Source organism: Dermacentor albipictus, chromosome 2, assembly GCF_038994185.2.
Source record: "Dermacentor albipictus isolate Rhodes 1998 colony chromosome 2, USDA_Dalb.pri_finalv2, whole genome shotgun sequence".
Classification (NCBI taxonomy): Eukaryota; Metazoa; Arthropoda; class Arachnida; order Ixodida; family Ixodidae; genus Dermacentor; species Dermacentor albipictus.
The window spans coordinates 141815452-141839384 of NC_091822.1; the positions used below are offsets into that span (position 1 = coordinate 141815452).

Below are 23933 nucleotides of genomic sequence, written 5' to 3' on the forward strand. Positions count from 1 at the left end.
AGCAAATTGAAACCGATGGCAAGCTGTTGCTCGCTTCCTACAATCTCTTCCTCGGCTTAACTCGCTGTTATGTGCACTGTAGAATGTACGCCGCCGAGCTTCGGTAAAGCACGGCGGCGCGCTTAAAATTGGATATAAAATGCGTTCAAGCAACAGGAGACACGGAAGAGGCGCGACGTTCCGTCCTTCACGCTCTGATACCTCGTCGTCATTGAAACAAGAAACGGAGTCAGTGTTGCCAGCGCTCTCGTACGAAGAAGAAGAAGACACACAAAGAGGTGCGCCCTCGGCCACGGAGGCAGCAGGCTGCGATGTGTCAGGCCGAGATATCTGTCACCCAGCGCATTCTTATTTCCGGTGACGTAGAAGGAGGCCCGCATCCATCGCGCCAGGGGAACGGGTATCCCCCCCGTGCCCCGGCGGGACGGGCACGCGGCGGCGACTCCGATTGCCCGTGTAATAAGACGGGTGCCGCGCACCGTTGCGCACGCACGCGCAGCTGACGGATGCCGATCGCCGGCGCTGCGCTGTCCGTCGCATTCGACCGGCAATCAAGAGGTGGGCAGGAGAGGGCGGCGAGGACCAGCCCGGAGCTTCCTGATCCACACCCGAATACCGACCCGTCCCGTGATGGTTCGTTCGACTGCATGCCGCCGCCGCCGCCGCAGCGCGCGTTGTTCCCCGCAAGAACTATAGGCGCGGAGCACGCCACATCGCCATCAGCCAGGCCGACTTCTTGTCCTTTTCTTGTGGATTTCGTCATCACAGCTCTCGTCGGAACGTCGCCTTCTTTCTTCCGTCTTCGAGCGATGTTATGCGCGAAGAAAACGATACTATAGCAGGAGCGAGCTTCGGGGAGGGGTCGGCCATGACGCTTGGGGGCGCGTGGTGGACGCGGAGCGCACGCATCACGGGATCGTTGCAGTCTCTCTCTGTCCGCGCTGTTACACAGGGGGCCGAGTCGCATCGCTTAACTTCGGCCGTTGACACGGGGGTGCGCGCGCTCTTCGAGGCTTGATGGTCAACGGAGGCGGGAGGAGATGGCGATGGAAGGGAATCGCAGATGCGTTCATCGGCTGAACTTGAGGAAGGTTGGGATGCAGCAGTGAGGTCAGCGCACAGTGAGAAAGGGCATAGGCGGGAGTGGCGGATGCCCGGTACAAACGAGTGTACGGGAAAAGACAATGGTCACACCGGGGCTGTCGTTCAGGCGAGGAGCACCTTAAGAAAATGAGAGATGCGCGCGCGGGGCACCCGTCCTTCCGGAGGTGCCTTTATTTTTTTTTTATTATTATTATTTTATTCCGCACCGGCGCCTCTCGTGCGTTAAGCATTCTGCTTTTTATAAACCGGGTGCGCATTCGCTTCCGTCGAGGTGAGTCTTGTACGGGAGGCATCTTGAACTCTTGCGTCCGAGCATATCCATTTGTGTCCTGGCGACGAAACAAAAATGTGAATTTGCGAAAAAGCTCGCTTCCCGAGCAGCAGGATGGCAACCAGGAAGACGATGTGCGAACTGAGCTTTTAGGTAGCTATGGTGAAACTTGCGTCATGTTGAAGGATAACGCCGATTAATAACTGCCATCGGTGTGGCGGAACAACTTTTCTTTATTTCTGTATTACAGATACTGTGAGAACGCTTTGGACCACTGCCTCACATGGTTATAGTGTCGGCGTTAGGCGGGATCCGCACTGGTGCTGCAGTAGTGGCTAAGTCATTGTGCTGCGTACACGTAGTCGAAGGTTCGATTATGACTGATGAGGGCAGAATGTAAAAGCGTGCGTCTACCTCGCTTATAAGTGTCCGTTAAGGAACACCAGGCGGCAAAAATAAATCCAGAATCTTCCACTCCGGCATCTGTCGGCGTCCCTGTGTTGCTTACGGACGTTAACTAAACCCAAAGTATCAATAAGTTAATCAAGCAATGTAAGATGACATGCAACCGGTCAAACAAAAACAAACCAAAAGACATGCGTGTTTTCGATGCAGGCCACCCTGCGTATCTGATGCATTTATTAAACCATCGTGCCTTAATGCAGCCCAACACGAAATAAAATAAATATTTGCCTGGCTCTTCGGTCAACAGCGATCTTTACAGCAGTGCAGTCACTTTGGTCTTGAAAAGAGTACGACGGGACAGAAAGGAATACAGAAACAGATCGTCAGCTCCTCCAGAACAGAAAATAGGAGCCTCCAGCAAAAACAAGGTTATAGTTGTCCGGGCACTTCTCCGTCGTCAGCAGTTGAGCGCGCCGTTATTAACTTACAGCAGCCGCGCAAGAGGACAGGGTCAGTCAAGAGGACACTGACCACACACCGCTGGGAGCAGCAGTACAGCATCTCTTACATCGCAATGCAGCGGTCAGAGTCGGTCGCGCGCTCTGTAAATAAGAACAACAAGAAAGGACCGGTACAAGGAGCACCATCTTCCTTTTCCCCCTTCGTTATCGGCTGGCGAAACCGAGGCACCTTGCCATGCACTAACGCCACATGGACGTTCTTTTCCCGTGTATATTGATTTTGCATTCCGGAACTTACCCGTATTTGTTGTTTTTGCTCCGAATCGACGTGAGAAGATAGAAGACAGAGATAGACGTTGGAGGGCGTCGGGGTGGGCGAGTGTTCCGTTATGTTACCGCGGAAAGTAGAGACTCGTGTGCCTTAGGGTTCTTGACAAGCGTTCCCTCTTTTCATGTTTTTCTTTCTTTCCTTCTTCTGGGAAGTGGTGCGTTGGGCATCGTCAAGGGTATCTCTCCAATCTCCTTACCTTTAAGCGCCGGGACAAAGCGACCACGTGCAACCTGCACAGAGTAAGTGTTACGCGCCACTCCAACTCTCTCGCCACTTCCTCCTCTCTGCGCTTGCTGCTGCTGCTGCTGATGGGCGCGGGGAAAGCGAAACCTTGCTGTTTTCTTGCGTCACGCGCCCTAATCGATGGCTTCCGAATTTTTCGTTTCTTGGTTTCTGTCTTATTCCTGCCGTGTACACGCGAGGCAGCCGGCAATTCGACTGGCCGAGCCCGAAACCTGCCCATTTTGCATGCCACCGGTGTTCGCACGCCACGAGCAAGGCCAGACGCATGGCGCTTCGGCCTATGTGTCATTGCGCCGGCCCGTTTAGGTTCGCTCCCTTTCAATCACGGGTGCATCGACGAAAAAAAAAAAAAGCAGAGGAAAGAGGCATGCACGAGTTCGTGGCACTTTCTTTCTACCTTTCTCTCTCTTTCTCGCTCTCTCAACTCGCGTGCTCGCCTTCATCCTCGGCTCGTCGTCGTGCAAACGGCACCTCGGCCGAGGCGTCGATCGGCAGCGAACGGTCATCTGCCGGTTTTCGGCGACGATTCGAATGGTTCAAGGACCTCCGGAAGAAAAAAAAATATAAAGGAAGCGAACGGAACGAGAAACGAAACAAATGTAATCGTGCAAAAGAGAACCGACGAAACGGGTGGAAGTGTAGAGAACGACTGCTGTATAAGAAGGATATGATGCAATCGAAAGTGAAGGAATGCGCGCCTAAAAGCCAATCGCCGCGAAAACTGCGTCCATTCCGTTGGGTGAAGCGTTGCGTGAAGGAAGGCGGTACACGAGAGCTCCGGCGTCTGTGCTGTGTATAGACGTACCCGCTCGGCGGTTAGGTGGAGCGCATCAGGACGCGCGAACGCACATGCGAAATGGCCCGAGCCATTTTCTTCCGTCTCCGGGAGTGCCTTGGAAGTTGCTGCTGGTGCTGTTGCTGTTGTTGTTGCTACTGCAACTGCTGCTACAGCAGCTACTACTACTACTACTACTACTGGCTCTGTCGACACCTTTCCTTCAACACGCAAGGAGAGAAGAAGCACGAGGAAGTGAGGGGCACTTGCAAAGGCCGCAACACAACTCTCAGGCGCTGTGTGCTTCATGCTGCGTTGAGGGAGTGGTAGAAAAAGTGGCCCGACGATAAAAGGCTATAAGCTATAGCTGCCTGGGAGGTTCTCAGTTCACCCGCCCTTAGGTCGTTGTGTATTTTCTTTCCTTCTTTTCTTTTTTTCTAACGTAATGCCCCTGGCTCAGCTGCGCGGCCGTTGCTTTTAGATCGGCAGGGCGTGCAAAACTTAATAGCTTTCACTGTAGGTATCAGTAGCAAGAGAAAAATATCTATACATTTATATATATTTTATTTCTTCACGCTTAACTTAGCAGGTCTATACCACAACTTGAGAACTCGGGACTTCTGAGCTGCAAAAGAGAAGGAATGCGTTCCGATCGTAATGTTGGCGTTAAACATTGGCACGTGCTGTCACAGTTGTGCTTCCGGAGGCTTCCTCATGCACGCTCGATATCCCACGACGAAATAATGATAATTAAAACACAGGAAGCAGGAATTACAAGTAGTATGTCGCGTACGAATTAAAAACGAAGGGCAACTGGGAAAACCGAGTTCAAAGTTGAAAGACGCAGTTCCGAAATCGATCTCAAGAGGAACCCGTAGGGCGAGAGGAAACACGTTCAAAGACATCGAACGCCTCTTTTATGAAAGGTATGTTAGCTGCGGACATTCAGGTGTGGCCAATTGTGGCGTTTGTTGAATATACTTCGACAGCCCAAACTACCACTCTATACCATAAGCAGGTCACTTAGGCAAGTTACTGCATGCTTTGTCCAAGCTAAAGCTTCTATAACAGGATTACACCTTTGTTTCAGTTAATCACTTTATATCAAAAACAGAAGCCTATAAAAACCGCAGCACATGCGTTCATTTTGCACTCTCCCTTTCTGGGAAGCAGCACGAAACTTGCCGAGTACGTTCTGAATGCACAAATACGGACTATGGGTGTCCACTTGGAGCGTGACACTTTGATGTCGCCCCAAGTGAATGGCGTGAAAAACGATTTCCCCTAGCAATAACTTAAAACCTACGCAACCCCCAGCTATCCCAGAAAGCCACTGTCGCATAATACATGCGTCGCACATAGCACAACGTTCTACAGCGAACGCACATCTTATATTAAGAGGACAGCTTTCGAATCCCTCGCATGGCATGGCATGGCGACGAAAACTACGGACCATAAATAAACATGCTGCCCGCCACATAGAATGCTGGAGGCACTAAGATCCTATCGGTATAAACTGGCACGTCCCGTCAATGTTATTGGAGTCGTACGTCAGATGGTTGACTCGGTGCCTTCCTTAGGAGACTCCGTATACTGTAGTCCAAACGTTGTTCCACATGTCCGTCGAGATCGCATCGCACACGTGATTCACCGCCGTCCGCCCGTGCCGTAAAATTGCCTCGATCCCAACTTTCGGGGGTCGACACACATTCCTCCAGGCCGCTTTTGCCACCAATTCGTTCCCGTCTAATTCCCCACAAGCGACTGGTCCCGGCTGCCTCGATTAACTTGGGAGGATACGCATCGTTCCAAACTCTACCGGGCGTATACGGACATGTCCGTTTGCGCCTTGATACACGCGCCCCTACCGTCTCTCCCGATCACACACGCTTTCGCCACATGCTCCCATGTTGGAAGGCTTTTTGGCAGAGCCACGGTCCGCTATCTCGGCGTGGATCTCTGCCGAGATCGTCGATATTTACGCCAAGATGCTTCCGATTGGCGCGCGATGTAGTATGCCCGCCGTTCGTTGTAAAGAAAAGTCCCGGATGCCTCCGCGTGCTTCATTGCGCGGGATGCCATGCCGGTCACGTCGTGCATGGTCAAGCAGGAAACGGCGCTTGGAGAAAGAGAAGCACTCTTTGTTTTCAATTAAGCTTAGATTAGTTTCCACATACCTCTTCCACATACAATCTCGGCTGATGTGTGTATAGGGCTAGCCCGTGTCCACTTGTTTCTCTGCCTTTCTTTTTTCTCCGTCTTCAGACTTCTTCTCTGTATCTTGCTTTTGCTTGCGTTTTTTTTTCCCTCTCTCTACAATCTCGCCTTCCCGGTTTCTACAAGTGCTGCTCAAAAGTGCGCACTTGGCTCGAGTCTGTGTCAAAACAAAAACACCGCCAAACGCTGTGGTCGCGTTGCTGCTGGTCTCCCTCACATGCCTAGGAGAACGCGAATAGATTCGTGCCGTAGCTCGGTGGCTCCGCGCCTTATACACCACGACGCGGCGAGCATCACAATGCACTTCCCTCTACGAGCATCGTGGCCGTGGCGCGGCGTCGAGTTGGAAGTCCGGTCTATCGCGGCCGTTATCTGTGGTGAGCGCGCGCGCATAATCTGAATGTGTTAACCGCCTTTGCGCAACCTCGCCTCCTTTCCAAACCGCCGCCTTCCCCGCTTCTCTCCGTATACCTGCTATCTTAGCGCGACCGCCTGGGTGAATTGCGTGGTTCCCTCTTGTAGTGGCCGCCGGAGAAACGCAACGACTTAAGATTTATGTCGCGGATGCGGCGCGAAAGCGTTTCTCATGCGTGCTCCGTGAGATCCTTTGATGATTCACAGCGTGCACGCTGTATACGCGTCGCGAAGCCGCGTGAACCTCGCGAGGGAGGAAGCAAATTGAATCCCGCTGCGTAGACGTTGCTGGGGCAGAAATTAACCGCCGGAGATATCGCTGCGTACGGTCGCTCGCAGAGTGCGGTCACGGACCTCGGTGTTCTATACGCGGGAAGCGTACGCGCATCTCGAAGGTCAACACGTTCCTGCCTGAGACCGCGCGAATGTGGCTGAAGCCCGGTGCTCGGAGGCTCTCTTTTTCCTGCCTGTTTATAAAGGCGCCGACGAAGAAAGAAATATTACGGCTGAATTGCGCAAACCTAAGCGCGCACGTGCTTTGCATTAATTGAGTGATTTTGTTTGTTTTGATTTCCTTCTTTTTTGTTTCTTCTGTAGGCTTAGTGTGCTTGCGTCGCTGCGGCATGTTTGTACTTGTTGTGTGGGGGAAGGGTTAGCTTTGACTTCTTAACTGACTCGGGGCAGGTGTCTCTGATGTGGCGTGTCTTCCCGTTTGTCTAAAATTGTGAAAAGCAACAAACGAACACGTCTTTCTTTTTTTTTCACATTTCACTAAAGAAGTATACAGATCCAACGCACATGTCGGAATCTGTGTTAAGCAAAGCTTTTTAGTAAAGCGGTTAATGAAATCCTATGGTGCTAAATGCTAGTCGTACAAGTGTCTTTACTGACATCCTATGCAACGATAATCTCACGTAATGCTTATGTTTACGCACGACACACGTCACAAATTTAATGTCACTTAATTCTTAAGTTTAGGGCAAAGAAGGCTAAAAGTTGGGGCAATTGGTTGACTTTCAGCGCTCTGTGGTTGCCCGGTGACGCGCCGTCGACATTACCCTGCGATCGACGTGGAAATACGCGAGCTCTGCATGCTTGCGAGGACTCACTCCCAGCTCGACGAGACGGTATACAAATAATAATAATAATAATATTTGGGGTTTTACGTGCCAAAACCACTTTCTGATTATGAGGCACGCCGTAGTGGAGGACTCCGGAAATTTTGACCACCTGGGGTTCTTTAACTTGCACCTAAATCTAAGCACACGGGTGTTTTCGCATTTCGCCCCCATCGAAATGCGGCCGCCGTGGCCGGGATTCGATCCCGCGACCTCGTGCTCAGCAGCCCAACACCATAGCCACTGAGCAACCACGGCGGGTGCTATACAAAGAAACACCCACAACAACAAAATTCAGACATCCGGGATGAACACTGAGAGATGTTAGCGGGCCGGAAGGATTATCCCCGGACTCGTTCGCCGCTGAAGACGTACAAAGCCCAGCGAAAGCCTTCCGACATCCCACACATTTGAGCGTTGTATGTGCACATACGTGCGCGGTCGCGCATCGTTCTCTTCCTAAGCGTGCGCGTGCACTCTCAATGTGCTCGACGCGAACGCGACAGGGGGGACCTCGTTTTGTCTCCCGTCTTAATTCCGCCTTCGTTCTTCCGTTTTCTTTCCTACCCCTGTTTCTCTCCCGGAAGCCGCGACGACTGCGTTCCGGAGCGTGCAGGATCGACGTGCACGTTGGAGAGAGAGAGAGAGAGAGAGAGAGAGAGAGAGAGAGCAGGAGCAGCCTCTGCTAAGAGGCCACGGCAGAACATCCAGCGCGCCATGCTAGTGCGAGCGAGCGTGCGAGCGAGCGGCAGGTTATTACAGCCACCCCCTTATACACACACAGGGCGCGCGCGCGCACGCGCCGGTGGCCGGGCTCTTTCTTCTTGTTCCGTCCTCGACAGTGACCTCTGTTCGAGAGCGAAGACAAGACCGAGAGCAGCAGCGCTGCTTCCCGCTTCTTCCTCGCCTTCTCCTCGGCGCGCGTTAGCGCGGCCGCGGGGCGGGCAGGCGCCGAGTTACGCGAGGAAGAAGAGGCAGCCGGCAAACGGGGCCCCGGACGGAGCGGCGCGAGCGGCCGCTGCCAGACGCGTGGTAGCGCACATTCCGCAGCCCTTCCCGTCGCTGCCGGACGCAGTGGACCAAAACGAGCAACCTTCCCAGCGCGCGTGCGCCCCCTTAGCCTCACCTCGCGGGGTGCGCGTTTGTCCGCGCACCACCGTCGGCCAGTCGCCGCACGAGGAACGCTGCGCATGCAGGGTTATAGTGGGGGGCGTCCCCGAGTCCGAACGAGTGCGGAACTGCCGAAAAGCCACGTGACACTTTTTTCTTTCGAATATGACTGACTAATGGGCTATTTTACATCACTTGGTCCGTGCTTTAAGCTTAAGAATAGCGCGGGAAAGAGGTGGACGCGATGGACGGACCAAGCGCCAACTTTACTTCCAAACGAATTCATTTCTGGGAACCTGCACCGAAGAAAATTCCTTGACCCAGGAGCGTAAGCAGTGAAGATATGGCATACACTCACACGAAACAGCAAACATACATGTTCAGGTTTCGATACGGTCTCTGTTAATAGCCGTATCTGCTAACAACGATATTCTGTGTCAGCGTTGTCTCTCCATCTTTGAATCGCAAGGAACGGAAGGTTTTAAACGTGGCTCTTGGGGCGGTGGATCCGAAACCGTAGGTCGCATTGTTGGTGTTTCGTGTGCGTCTATGCTCACCGCTTAGACGCGTGCGTCGCATTTACCTTCGGTTTCTTTAGTTAGCGCATGTTCTGTCCTTCTCGGCCCATGTCCTCGTTGAGCTTTTCCTAACTAATATTCTTTCGAATATTAGCGGGTTAGGAATGTATCCCCGTGGAGTCTAAGGAAGCTCTTGCCTGCCCGAGGGCGTAGGTTCGAATTCAGAGAGTAGAAGCCGGATGGCCCGATGAGACAAAATGCAGAGGCGCTCGCCAGGAGGTCAAAACAAATACGGAGCGAGCCCTCCAGTACAGCGTTTTCAGCAGCCTTAACCACACTTACTTACTCCGAGACGACAAATGTCACTGTTGTTGCTTTATAAACAATGTTACCAAAAATTCGGTTTCTGAAGTGAACAAGAGACTTGATAAGTTTGCTTGAACATCAGCTTTTGCGTAAAGAGGTTGTTATAAGAGTTAAACTAGCTGGCTGCAGTGGCAACGGTCACAGGTGAATTCAGGTGGCTGTTAGGCAATGTGTATTATTAGGCCTCAATGCAGAAATGGCTGAAATGTTTTGCAGCAACGGTCCAGTACTTTTTACGACGAATCCCTTCGGTGTAGATAGCCATTAATTTTGGGTGGTTGCCAGCACCTTGGCCGAGCGACTCTGTTCGAAGGCAGCATAGATATACAAGTCCTTGCTGTCCCTACAAGTGGCGGAAGCTTCTAGTGTTTGACATCACAAATACTTGATGTCCAAGTGCATCGGCATCGTCTGGAAGGGCTTGTCCCGCTGTCATCGGTAGTCGTTTGATTATGTGATGCTAAATAAGAAGTTTGACCTTGCTGCATAAACGTTGTGGTGTTCGCCAAGTACTGTTGCACTTTTCTTTCTCTAACCCAAGACACACTTATAAAGAAACCGCCACTGCTTATATTATATTTGATTTAGTTGGGGACCAGGTGAAGTGCTTGGAGGTATGTGCTTTCGGCTACTGTATAAAACAAAAAAGAAAGAAATCGTGGAGGACGTAATGCACTCGTTCACCCGCTCGCTCAGTATCCAACTAACCAACCAACCAAATAAATAAATAAATAAATAAATAAATAAGTAAATAAATAAATAAATAAATTCTGATATAGCATTTAGGCCGAGCTGTTATTGAGCCCAAAGGACTGGGCAAAAGTCCCAGACACACGTCACGCTGGTGATAAGTCCCCACACGCAATAAATAAACAAATAAACTGCTGACAAGGACACCGAAACGAATGGATCAAAGTGTGAAACCGACCATCCTCCGAGAATCCGAGCCCGCCCCCTCCTTTTTGTGTGTGTGTGTGTGTGTGTGTGTGTGTGTTTTGTGCTTGTTTTGTTTTCGCGCTTAGAGTTCGGGGGCACTGACGCAGCGACACCCTTTGCTGGGTTCACGCGCTACGCATCCAATAGGTTCTCACTCAATAATTCAGTTCGCAACGTCACTTTCTCTCGCATCTCGGTGATCCTCGCGGTTCAGGCAAGACCGGTCGACCGTATCGGTCGACGCGACGTTTCCCGTGAAGCAAGCGTTCGGTATATCCCCGTCCACGCGCACTCGGACCGCGCGATTCCGTCGCCGCCGCCGGCGCGGTCGTATCGGCCTTCTTCACCTTTTTTTTCAGCGTCGCCTGCACTGCGCGTCTCGTCGCGTGCAGCTCCCGAGTCGCGTGCAAGCCGCCCGCTGTTACGAACTTCCAACCGGTGCCACCAGTGTTACGACATCCAACCGGTGCCGCCAGTGTTACGAACTTCAACCGCTGCACCACGATAACGGCTTTGTGGTCCCGTAGCGCTCGTCACCCGTTTCGTGACAGAGCGTTGGTAGCGAAGACTCCGAGCCTGGCGTCGATGAGAATAACAAAAGGGACTTTATACATTATATACAGGTTATCATACAGGACATGAACGGGTCGGCACTGGGGCCGAGTGCTCACAACAAACGCGACTGTTCTCGCACGACGACGTCCGGCGAAAACGCGTTTCACATCTCACCCCAGTCGGGAGCGATACTCTCTCCCGGTGGGGTCGGCAGATCCTGTTTTCGAGCGGCGTGTCACTGCTTTTATAATCCCCGAGGCCCATTGTCACTCAACCGGCCCAATACAAAGTCAGCACACGACGGTCGTCCGAGGGGTCCAACCAGCGACCGCGCTGGCCACCCGGTTCAAAGTTCGCGCGCGCGGTGACCTCCAGGCAAGGGAGGTGCGGCGCCGGGCTGTCGGGCACACGCGAACACGTTTAAACACGCTGCTTCGCCGAGGCCTCTCCCGCACGAAGGCGCAGCATCTTGACTTGTGAAGGGAGAATTGTGGCGCTCGCAGGATAGATTCTGCATCTTGCAGATTCGGGATCCGGGCTTGTGGTAATGGCACAACAGCATCCCCGCCCTCAGATAAGGCGCCGGGAAGACGAGCTGCCTCCACGTGGCTCGGATGCCAGGCGCGCACGTTCGTCAGGCTCGTCCAAGTTCACGTCCAGTGTCGGGACGCCAGGTAACCTCACGTGCCCAGGTCCGACTCGCCAGGACAGGAGCTCTGCTCACCACGTCGTCGCCAAGGCACCTTGACCAGCTCCGCTCGGGTCGTTCCTAAGACCTTGCTTCTCGCCACTGGTCCCGCTTGGTCGTTCTGCAGCTTGCAAAATCGACCGGCAAAAGGCAACACCCAACACGAACAAGTGCCCTCTGTCTCCCGTCAAACACCAGACAAAGCCATAATTCAAATCAACCTAATTAATCGCTATCCCCTTTTGCTCCCGCTGCAACAAGAGGCAGGTGTACGATCTAGCACACAAGGCTCAAACAATCAGTTTTCAAATCAACAACACAACAAAATAGAAACAATTATTAATCATCACTAATAATGACAACTAGAATGGTCCCCTTGAAATCGCTTTGGACCGAAAACATACTTCTGAGGAAGCAAATGAGGTCATTCATTTTTCCCGGCGATATTTTCGCGGAATCTGAAGCTGCTTATATTTGCGACCCTGCTTATCCGTGTAGCGGCGGTACAATAAGCCAGATTCCTTGCCAAATGAAACCTCCTTTTTTTTCACTCCCCGTTTGACGCTCTTCCTCAGATCGGCTAGTGAACAATCTTCCTGTTGTTCGCGAATCCGAGTTTCCCTTTCAACTGCAGCCTGCTCCTGCCAGCTGGCGGAAACCGGAGCGAGTGTGGAGCCCGCGTCGCCTAATTGCGGCGTCGCGTCTCTATCGCGGCTAGCACTGCACGCGTCACTCCCACTCACCTCCAGGACCCGCTCGCCTAGGCCAGCCTCCGAGCTCTGCCTCTCCCGTGACTGCTCGCCACTCAAGTTACCGTGATCGGTCCGTGTGCCACACCGCCTTTCGCTAACCGACGCTAAGCCAAGTTCCCTCGACAGCGGGCGCGCTTTGGATCGCGTGGGGGCCATGTACGCCACGTCGTCAAAGAATGATTTGCCCTGATCCCTCAGCAGCTGCTCCGAGCTATTTGAGAAGAGGTAGGAAAATTGCTCCGGGAGGGCGGCTGACACAGCGGCTTCGGTGTTAAGTTTCCCAAATTCTCCTTCAATGCTAACCGTTGCGATCGGTAAACAGACACTCTCCTTCTCGGCCACTTGCCGTATCCTAACGCACTCTCCCGTAAAATCACTCGAGGAGACGAAAGACGGGTGAACAACGTCCATAGTTGCTGCAGAGTCCCGCAGTGCTCGGCACTTCTTGCCGTTTACCTTAATTTCCTGCACATAGGGCTCCAATAGACGTATGTTCTTGTGAGTTTCCCGTATCGTTGCAAAAGCAATTCTCTCTGGGCAGCTTGCAGCGATGTGCCCTTGCTTTTTGCAATTGTAGCAGGTTAACGGTCTCCGTTTTTCAAAAGAACGCGTCATTTCGTTTCGCTGTTTCGGACCATCGTCATCATTCTGAGATGCATTCTGTCCATCCCTTACAGTTTCTTTGGGAAGGGACTCGTCGTCCCGAAACTCGCGACGCGTGATTTCCTTCCGTTCGTCGGGCTTCCCGTAAAACCCATCTCTTCTATCTGCTTTTTCTATGCGCACTGCCTTGCTGTGCAAGCTGCGGCGTGTGTAATACTCTTCCGCTAACTCTGCTGCCTTGTTTAGCTTAACCTCCTTTAGCCTATCTTGCAGCCAGAGCCGGACATCCTCATCAATGCAACGGTAGAACTGCTCCAACGCGATGCATTCGACAATTTTGTCGCGGTCGTCGAAAACCTCTTCGCCCTTCAGCCATTCCACCAAGTCGGCTTTTAGACGAAACGCGAAGTCAACATTCGACTCCTTACCCTTTTTTGCATACCGGAACCTCTGCCGGAAAGCTTCGGGCGACAATTTGTACTTCCGCAGTAGCGCTTCCTTCACATCACTGTAGCTCTCAAACGCCTCTTTCGATAAGCAAGTTATTACGTCTGATGCCTCCCCAGGAAGCAACGCTAACAGATTCTGTGCCCAGAGGGATCGCTCAATGCTATTCCGTTCGCACACGTGCTCAAATTTCACGAGGTATTTGGCCATATCCTCTCCGACGACAAAGGGTGGAAGTTGATCGCGTATTCTTGGAACATTAGAAGTGAGACTAGGCGCTGGCGAGCTATTTCGGGTCTCCAACTCTTTCATTTTAAGCTCGTGCTCCCGTCGCTCCCTCTCTCTCCTTTCCTCCTTTTCCTCCTCGCGACGTTGCTGTTCTCTCCTTTCCTGCTCGCAACGTTCCTTCTCCCTTTCCTCCCTTTCCCGCCGTTCCTTGATATCCGCCCAGGCCTCTGCGGCTTCCTCCGCCGTTACGTCCCCAGTCCTCATGACCTCAAGGATCGCATTCTTTCTTTTAGTTGAGCCCAACTCAATGCCCAACTCCTCACAAATTTCGAGAAGTTCCTTCACCTTGTACTTCTCCATCGTTCACACTGTCCTCCTGCTGTTTACCCTTTTTGAATATACCTGCCGTACGCTACTACAACACTACTAGTAACACATATGCAAGTATATCACACACTGCCCTGTTTACCCCCTCAGCATCCCCTGGTTTTCAAAACGCTCTTACTAGGCTTGAAACACACAAGGTTATCACAATGCAACACCAAATCCTTCCCTAAGCTACTATAACCTGTGTCAGAGAAAGTCTGGTGTTTGAGGTAAACTTCAGGCACTCACCGCGCCGAGGTAGCTGATGCCGGTCAATCCCGTAGCTGCCATCCAGTGTTACGAACTTCCAACCGGTGCCACCAGTGTTACGACATCCAACCGGTGCCGCCAGTGTTACGAACTTCAACCGCTGCACCACGATAACGGCTTTGTGGTCCCGTAGCGCTCGTCACCCGTTTCGTGACAGAGCGTTGGTAGCGAAGACTCCGAGCCTGGCGTCGATGAGAATAACAAAAGGGACTTTATACATTATATACAGGTTATCATACAGGACATGAACGGGTCGGCACTGGGGCCGAGTGCTCACAACAAACGCGACTGTTCTCGCACGACGACGTCCGGCGAAAACGCGTTTCACATCTCACCCCAGTCGGGAGCGATACTCTCTCCCGGTGGGGTCGGCAGATCCTGTTTTCGAGCGGCGTGTCACTGCTTTTATAATCCCCGAGGCCCATTGTCACTCAACCGGCCCAATACAAAGTCAGCACACGACGGTCGTCCGAGGGGTCCAACCAGCGACCGCGCTGGCCACCCGGTTCAAAGTTCGCGCGCGCGGTGACCTCCAGGCAAGGGAGGTGCGGCGCCGGGCTGTCGGGCACACGCGAACACGTTTAAACACGCTGCTTCGCCGAGGCCTCTCCCGCACGAAGGCGCAGCATCTTGACTTGTGAAGGGAGAATTGTGGCGCTCGCAGGATAGATTCTGCATCTTGCAGATTCGGGATCCGGGCTTGTGGTAATGGCACAACACCGCATATCAACGAAGCGACGACGCCGAGAGGCGCGCGGCCGCACGTGCAGGCAGGCACCCCCCCTTTTTGTTGTTGTTTCAAAAGCAGCAAGGCCGGTGGGTGCAAGGCAAACGGGTTCAACAACCCGAGCAGGCAAGTCTGGCTGCTCCGCTCGACGCGGCGGCGGGCCAGCACTTTACCGCCGAGGTGCCGCCGGTCGCCACGTCCCGCGCGGATACAGCAGCGCCCGGCCCGAACCGCTGCCGCCGCGAACGTCTATCAGCGTTCACTGCAGCTCGCGCGCAGGGATTTTTACAGAAGGCAGCAATTTTCCCCTCAGCAGCCTGTCAGCCCGGCGAGGAGTCCGCGGAGCCGTAGACGCTCGCCCCGTGTCTCCACCTCCTCCCGGCGGCATCCCAGCCGACCGCCACACCAAGTCGCCTTGTTTTCTTTCGTGCGCAGCACACGGACGGACGGCTGCACCCGGGCGTGCGTGCGCGCGCCAGAGCTCGGGCTGCCGTGTGGCACATACGCGTGCAGTGCGTGCGTGCGTACGTTACATGCGGAAAGCCCGAGCAGCGAGCGCGCGCCCGATAATGAGCCTTATTTAGGGGATCGAACGAGACGAGTCGGAAGAGTCAGAGCGGCGTGAAGTTTCGCGGCAGAGAGTGGTCAACCTCGCGGCAGCTTGCCGCGGTTGTTGTTGTTGCTATTGTTAACGTTGTTCTTTCTTGTCTTTCGTTTCGTCATTTTTTTTTTGTCTACGTCTGGCAACGTGACTGCCCTTTATTGAGCGCTTTCGGAGTCGCCGGTCCGCGCGCGCGCGTGCTCGCGCATACACGCCCCCGTCTGGGAGAGGCGATGCAGGAATGCGCTGCCCCCTTATATCCACGCGGAAGAACGATTCGATCGGCCGCTCGTGATCCGTGCTGGCCGGCTGCAGGCGGCCCTGGCCCGTGGTGTGTTGGCGCGCCGGGATCTGCAGCCAGCCTTCGGCGTTGGCAGGCGCATCGAGGTGGAGGTTCCTTGCGGAAATAAAGAGTAGAGGAACGACGTCCGCGGGCCCGACGACGTCTTCGGGCCTAATTAACGAGTGCCGAGCGTTGTTGCGCGAAGGGAATGTTTGTTCGAACGCTTTTGGCGTCTGTTGCTCGTGTCACGAGCGTAAGCTATAGCTGCGGTGCCTGTGACGCAATGCGACAAAAACTGACGTGCCGCGTCTTGGGCGTTGCTGTGCGCCGAAAGAAAATGTTATCGTGGACGTTCGTTGAATCGTAACGGCTCGTTCGCACTCCTGGACCAATTAAATGTTGGTCGTTTTACACTGAGCACTGACCACTACCGGGTATCAAAGGAAAGCCAAATGTTAGCCCGGAGCCACTGTAAACTGGTTCTCTTATAGGTGGGCTAACCCAGTGAAAGATCTTTTGTCTGCTTTATGTGCTGTGATTGATTGATCGATTGATTGATTGATTGATTGATTGATTGATTGATTGATTGATTGACTGACTAGTGAGTGAGTGAGTGAGTGAGTGAGTGAGTGAGTGAGTGAGTGAGTGAGTGAGTGAGTGAGTGAGTGAGTGAGTGAGTGAGTGAGTGAGTGAGTGAGTGAGTGAGTGAGGAAACAGAATGATGTAGCTGTGCTACAGGCATCGATCGGGCTGAAAGTTCCTATTTTTTGTCTAGTTCTCGAAGTAGGAAACAAGATCCTCACGGCAATTGTTCATTCTTTTTTTTTTTTTCCAGCTCCACTCTCATCAGAAGTCCGGTCTCCACGTGATAGGGGTAAGTGCGAATGCATGTTCTCCCATATTCCTAGAAGAAACAAAGGATCATTTTCAGTGAGATACACACGCCTTGAAAATACCGCCGCCATCGGTTCCCGCCGATCACGTGCCGGACATGTGGACGTGCGTAGAAAGCACGACCGAGAGCGATTTCTGCTTATTACGCGACCCGATCCCGTCGATTTTCGGTAACCAGCACGAAGGCGCTCGTGACTGGAAAGCGGCGATTTTGTCCTTCTCGCTTGCTGCCTTCGCGGTAAGGAACACAATACGGCCACAGGCCTATCGTGTTCGCAAAAACGTGCCCGCTTTGATGCGGTCCGCAGTTGGCGGTGCAGTAAGGCATTTGCAGTAAGTTGTCATGCAGTAAGGCATGCACTTTCGCATTCACGCGAAAGTGCAGACCACTTAGAGGCAATGCCGAACGGCTTACTTGATGCCGTAGCCGAAGACAGTGAACAAGATAGCTGATAGTGACTTAGAAACAACTGACGTCAGTTATCGTGCATTCGAAGTAAGAACGATTCCAAACGACTTAGAGCTCTTTTTCGCACGGCGGCGATAACTTGCCTTCGTGCTTGCTGGTTTTCGTTGGCATTCTGTAGCTCTGGATATTGCTTTGATGTATTTGTAGTCACGCTCTGTCACTGGTGGCAGTCTATCATCTCTCTCCCGAAAGACCTCTTAACAGGTAACCATACCTGTCGAGGAGCAGATCTGTTGAAGTAAGTCGCACTGGTCTGGAGTAACAAGCAGGTTAGTCTCACCATGCGCGGAAGCTTGGTGTGCCATAAACAGCAACATAACTGAAGATGAGGCGCGCCACCGTCGAGACATTCTCGCACCAGTACACTGTGATGTCGTGGATTTTGACACAATCCACTCAAGAATACCTAATTTTTGGTCAATTTTCTTTATTTTAAAGGATTACATTGCATGCTGAAGTGAACAAGGACTCAAGATACCAACGTTCAAAGACATTTTAAGCACGATACGACGGTTATGATACGAACACAATGAACCCTTGGTTCCCAGCGACCCTTTCTGATAGGAACAAGCCTCGTTAACAGCTTTAAACAAGATCATGAAGGTAAGGTTAAGAACAGACGTGATAAAATTCTATCCAGGATAAAATTGTGGCGCATACCGTCGTGAGCACAGGAATGCCCTCTCCTTAAACCGCAATCTGTAACACAAAGAAAGTAACGTTCACCTTGTACAGAAATTGAAGTAACTTGGCGGCTAACCAGTGGAAATGCCAAGGCACGACCACTGCCATACGTCATACCTGCTGCGCCGAAAGAATTCGGCACAGTTTTTGTATCCCCCGAGAGGTGCAATAGAAAGACATCACCAGAAGAATCCCGTATTTAGCAACATTTAACAAATTACGTACTTCACATTGGCCGTCACCAGCTCATCTTATTTGCAAAAAAGGGACATTATTTCTCACCGATATAGGGTCGCAACGTTGCCGCTTCAACGAAAATGGCAGAGGTCACGTAAGCTTAGTCTTCAACGACAGTCACTGGCCTTCGTGTTCTTTTGTAACAACAAACAAAAAGAAGTGCGATGAGAGTAGCGATATTACGAAAAAAAAAAAAACGGGGAACATGGTTTCATGTGGACTAGATAAAAGAGGAGCTGAAAGCTAAAAGAAGAGAAATAAATTAAGGTTGCAGGCGCGATACGATGGCTCTACAGAGTGGAGCAGTCAAATAGCCGGCGCTTCTAAGAGGCATCAGCATATCTTTACACACACATTTGAACAACAACAACAACAACAACAACAACAAGAACAACAACAACAACAACAACAACAACAACAACAACGACAACAACGACAACAACGAAGACGATGACGATTATGACAATACCAAGCAAACAATGGCAACAAAGACGAAGCCCACAAATAAGCGCATCACGAGGAAGCCGGTAATTAAGCAAAACGCCAAACAAAAAGAAGCGCTCATTATTCACTTCCTCGACAGAGGCCGTATACATTCTGCAGTCCCGATTTGGCTGGCCCAGCTCGAGCCAAACCCGCCACCGGCCGCCAGCGAATTACAGATTTAAGCACCCGAACAACGTAACACTCGTTATAGGTGCAGCTGCGCCTCTCGCCAAGCCAGCGACGACAGGTGCGCGGCTTTCCAAACAATACCCCGGAGAGAGCGTCGTCTGCATCGACAGAGGACGCCGCCATGCGGCGCTATCAGTCACTAGTCTCGGGAGGCCGGCGGCCCGCCTGTCTAATTAATTTTGCTGGTCATTGTTCGAGGTTCGACAGGTCTTTGAAGACTCACAAGACCCCTCCGTTGGTGGCAAGTTTCAAAAGCGACAAAACGGAGAGAGAGAACATACAGCGCGCTCGTTCGTTTACGGCAGCCGCAAAGCCGAAGGACAAACACTTCACCTGTTTGACGTTAAGCTGCGCATTGAGTGGCCGGCTCCGTAAATTGCGAGGGATAAGCGTCAAAGATGGCCCCAGCGCCCAGCTCGGTATTGGCCTAGAAAAATTCGAAGACAAAGAGAAGGGTACAGGCCAACGAAGCTTGACGCGAATAAACTTGTTAGGTAAGAAAGGGCATAGAGAAAGTCTCGAGACCCGTTAGACAAGATGCAGCCATAAAAGGAAGCATCCATACGGACTACGGGAAACGAACCGGACTGTCTTGAAAGCTGTAGGACAAAGTCGCAGAACGCGAAAAGTCAGAGGACAAGGACATGATGGAAAGGAAAAGGAAAGCAAGGAAACGAAGGACGAGTGAAATAAAAAGATAGATGACGTCACGAAACAGAGGATCTGTCAGAAAAGGCGAGAAGTCAAGGACGGGAGGGAGGCAACCATAATCTTTTATTTTTTTCACCCGCTTCGACGAATGAACGGATGCCCACATCAATGACTTGCGTGCAGTGATAACACGCGTCCCAGGCTGTGTCTGTCATTCGCCATCAGGTGCCGGTATAGCCCTAGTGCAGTGGTTGCTGCACGGTGACACGAGAAGATAGTTAAAGATATTTAGGTGTTCCTAAAGACAAAATTCTACAGTGTAACAGCAAAAATGCATGATTGTATGCGCTCCGCACTCTCAGCTGTTATTTTCAGCCTACACTACGAATATTCCTTGAAATTATTTCAGGGCCATCTACCATCTACACTAGGGAGCGAAAATAAGGGGACACACCCATACCCTTGGGTGTCGTAGTGGGCTACTGACCTATCGAATACTGCTTACAATTAGCTCAATGATAACACGTAAACACTAGCTAGTCGCTATGAGATAGTTACTGTGTAGTCGAAGTACGAGGAGATGCGAGTTCATACTTTTACCTTATGATCGCGTACTGCTGTTTATTTTGACACGTTGCCTAAATACATTGATTTTAGTACATTTAAATAAATTGAACCTAAAAAAATAAAAATAACAAGAAAAGCAAAAAAATGAGTCACTGTGATGAATGATGAACGCCAACCAGAGGCATATTACTTTCCAAAACATGACATCCGCGCAAACATTTCATAAACTATTACAGCTTGAGAATCAATGTAACAATGAAAACGTGCTGAGCTCAACATTTCTGAGTGAGAAACCAGGTACCAGAGTAGCGGCCATTCCAGTGTGCCTTTGGACTCACTCAGATATAAAACAACGGCGGTAGAAGCAGCAAGCGTGTTTTTTTTCTCTTGTGGCAATTGCTTGTGCAGGCAAAGCCAACTGTGGCACAAACATTGAAGCAGCGGTTGAAATAAGTCAGAAGCCACACGACGCGTTACAACAAATGGAGCTAGAATTTAGCGCCATCGCATGCTCGATTCGAAGCAAACGTGTTAACGGTTTCCGAAGTGTGTCAACCTTCAGCTCCTTACCCCTTTGCTGTCCCGCAACGATGATGGTGCGCAGGTTGCTACTTCATGCTGAAGCACTACGAGAACGGCGAGCAGATCGAGACGAATGAGGCGTGCCTGAACTGCACGTGTGTGAGCAGCATGCTCATGTGCTACCTGCGCGTCTGTCCCTACGTCAAGCAGCTGGGCGACGACTGCACGGTGACCAAGCGGCCCGGCGAGTGCTGCCCGGACATCGCCTGCCCGGCCGGTACGTCCGCCGAGCGGCCAGACACTTTGGGGGCGCATGGTACGGACCACGAGCACGTATCTTCTTCGACTAACCTAGGTGGATCCCCACCCACCCCCCTACCTCTTCCCTTGCACGCACGAAACCCCTGAGAGCGGTGGCAAAAAGGCGGAGAGCCGTCCCTCCCCTTCCCCCCCTCCAAATTACCCATTTTCCCCACTTTCTCTCCCCCTCGGCACCCAGCACTTTCTCGCACCTGGGGGAGTAGCGGAGAGCAGACGCGACGCTTCGCGTCCTGAGCAGATCCCGTTCTCTTTACTTTGCTTCTGAGATGACTAGTTCTCAATTTGTTCTGCAAGCGTAACACGAAATACAAAGTGAACTTGCGCAAGAACGCTTAGAGAAACTTCGCAGATTCGCACGGCTGTGGAGTGAAAAGGGTTTTTAACCTGAAATCGCTCGTAGCACTTGTTTTGTGTTGACTGGTATGTCGCGATTGATCACGAAACCGCACTGTCTGCACGAGGGTTGGGCTTTAGCTTAATTCTTGATGTAGTTGCGGGCCCGTCAGAAATTTATGGATATGCGTGACATGTGTGGAGAGTGTCAATTGTGAAGTTTGCATTTAGCTGACTGACAAGTTAGAAAAAGAAATAAAACCAGCCAAGACGTAGTACCTAATGTGTAACAGTGCAACGATATCACCAGCTTTATGTTTAAAGCGGAAATAAACAAACGAAACATAACACAAGTGCTGCGCAGTGAAGCGTTGAACGAAACATCGCCTGGTGAAATAAATAGAATCTTAAAATTACAACGCTTACTTTTAAAAAAGAAAGAAGAGAGAGAGAGAGAGAGAGAGAGAAGGAATGATGCTTCAAGCTTCTTGCGTATCTTTTGTTCACAATTGAAGGGCCGACCAAGCAGAATGCTTCTTTAAGCAGCACCGCGTGATCACAGCAGTGAACGAGGCTGAACCAGCAGAAAAGAGCAGAAAAAAAGTGTATGGATCGAAAAAGGCCATTTTTTTTTTGGACAATGGTCAGTAAACCTGTCTCGATCCAATGAACAAAGACTTCAACTATTAATTTCTATATAAGTGGGTGTATTTACATACCTAATTCCAGGAGACACAAGAATGTGCTTTTTCCAGCCGGAACTGCTAGCATTTGCTTTCATCCGATCTACATCGGAGTGAAGTACAACAACCACAAAATGTATTCTTTAAGATAATGTGGATCGCGCTTTCTTGTGAAAACGTCAAGCCAATACTCAAAAGCGATCAAACTGCTCAGGAGCGTAATGCGGTTCGCTGTGCCAGCATGGCAAATCCCTCATCCCGAGCACAACCCTTTCCCTTGGTGTCAATGTGTGGACCAATCCCGGCCCCCGATTCCTCCCCCGGCATTTTGGGTGTCCTTCCCCTGTCCTGGGCGGTGTCTTGCGTGAATGGATGGCTTCGCGGGAACACAACGCTTTGACGCCCTTGACCTTCTTATCTTGTCGTTCAGCGTGGGTCACCGAATGACCTCGACACACTACAGTTCTACTGGTCAAAGCCGGAATGATGTGGCCTTTCGACGCGTTGCTGTTTACGCCTAGGATAGCCAATCCAGGTTGAACTACGCTGTCAAGTATTTGAGAAGACATCATGCAGCATTTTAGCTGAAACTACCACTGTAGCAAAAGTAAAACGTTGACTTCGTTTGCTGGCCTTACTCAGTTCAATGATGCATGCAATTAAATATTGATGCAATTTGTTTACTGGGTGTAGAAAAAAGTTCACGAGAATATAATAACACGTAGATGAAGCCAGGTTGTACAGATGGGAATTGTTTTTAGTTTTCCATCCTTATGGTCTGTGGAAACTGAGCTGCACCTATGGATTAGGAATAATAGCCGGTAATGAAAATACACGAATAGTAACGGTAGCTATAATTGAGAAACGCCGACCGCGATTCAAAAACTAGTGACAAGTTGCTTTTTAATTCGAAGACACGGTAGTGCTAGAGGCCTCCGGATACTTGAGACATAGAGAGTACCAGATGTAAGGGTGTGCTACTGCAAAGCGTTGTGGTCCCCGAAGCAGTGTGCACCCCATGCTTTGTCTTCTGTGGTGCACCCGTTACTAACCGCATGCATTTTATTGTTTTCGTTGCATTTTTTTCTTTGGCGCAAGCTGGTGTATGTGCACTGTTCACCTCCCTGGCACGGCACGTGTAGGTTCGATGCGCCACTGGTTTGCACGTGTGAGACCTGTCATTGCCTGCACAATTAAAAATCACTCGGCTGAAGAAACAACAATCATACAGACCTGCGGGACCGCGTTGCGCTGACTGAAACACTCGAACGTGCATTTTTGCAGTGTTTTAACAAACACCACGCTTCACGTAACGAGTGGAAACTAAGAGAAAATGTTTACCCTTATGTGGAACAAGTTAAGCAAGTGAAAAACGAACGTCATGCACGAATTGAGCAATAACTATGCACGAACAGCAGAGAGAGAGAGAGAGAGAGAGAGAGAGAGAGAGCAACAAACTGCAGAAAACGTGCAAAATTTAGCAGATTTCTTAAAACAAACAAGGAAGATGCGTCGGCGCCACCGAAGTCTTCTTTACGCACATTAAAACAAGCATCGGACAAGTTCAATATTTGCCTTTTCCGTCACAGCTCCCTTTGTGAGTCAGTGAGACATTGACAGAATGCGGGTAAAGGAAGTGCTTAAACCTCATTTTTGCGGCATTTCTTGCCTTTCATATACAGCCCTATTTTCTATATCGCTCATGATACCCAATAATCTCTCGTGATTTCCACATTTACTTCGCTTGAAAAACATTGCACTATTCCTTTTAGCACGTTTAATCCGCTTGTGGCCAGTCAGAGGCAACTCCATCAAAACGACGTACTGCACCAAGGTGTACGAAAAGTCTCAGTACGGAAAGTTCAGCTCAAACTTTTTTGTATATAAGGGCCGCATATGCTTTCGAAAGGAACAGCTGCGCAATGCTAATACTAAGTGCTCTGTGATATGTTCGGATTGGTGACACCAAGGAGTGAAAGATAAGATACCCTGATGGACAATGAAGTGAACGTGACATTTTTTTTTTTCGCGTATGCCCAACGGCATCCTGCACGACGGACAGTCAAGAGACCATGACGTACTTGCAGTTCAGCTAACTATTTGACCTG

The 23933-nt window shown here is 51.1% G+C and overlaps 1 protein-coding gene across 1 annotated transcript in view; it reads left to right on the top strand.

Annotated features, from left to right (window-relative positions):
- Positions 1-23933, top strand: part of tnc (tenectin) — a 154478-nt gene that overhangs the window by 88969 nt on the left and 41576 nt on the right. Inside the window, exons 3-4 of the mRNA XM_070533324.1 lie at positions 16625-16663; positions 20571-20804. Coding sequence (XP_070389425.1) covers positions 16625-16663; positions 20571-20804 — 273 coding nt within the window. The remainder of the gene's footprint in view (positions 1-16624; positions 16664-20570; positions 20805-23933) is intronic.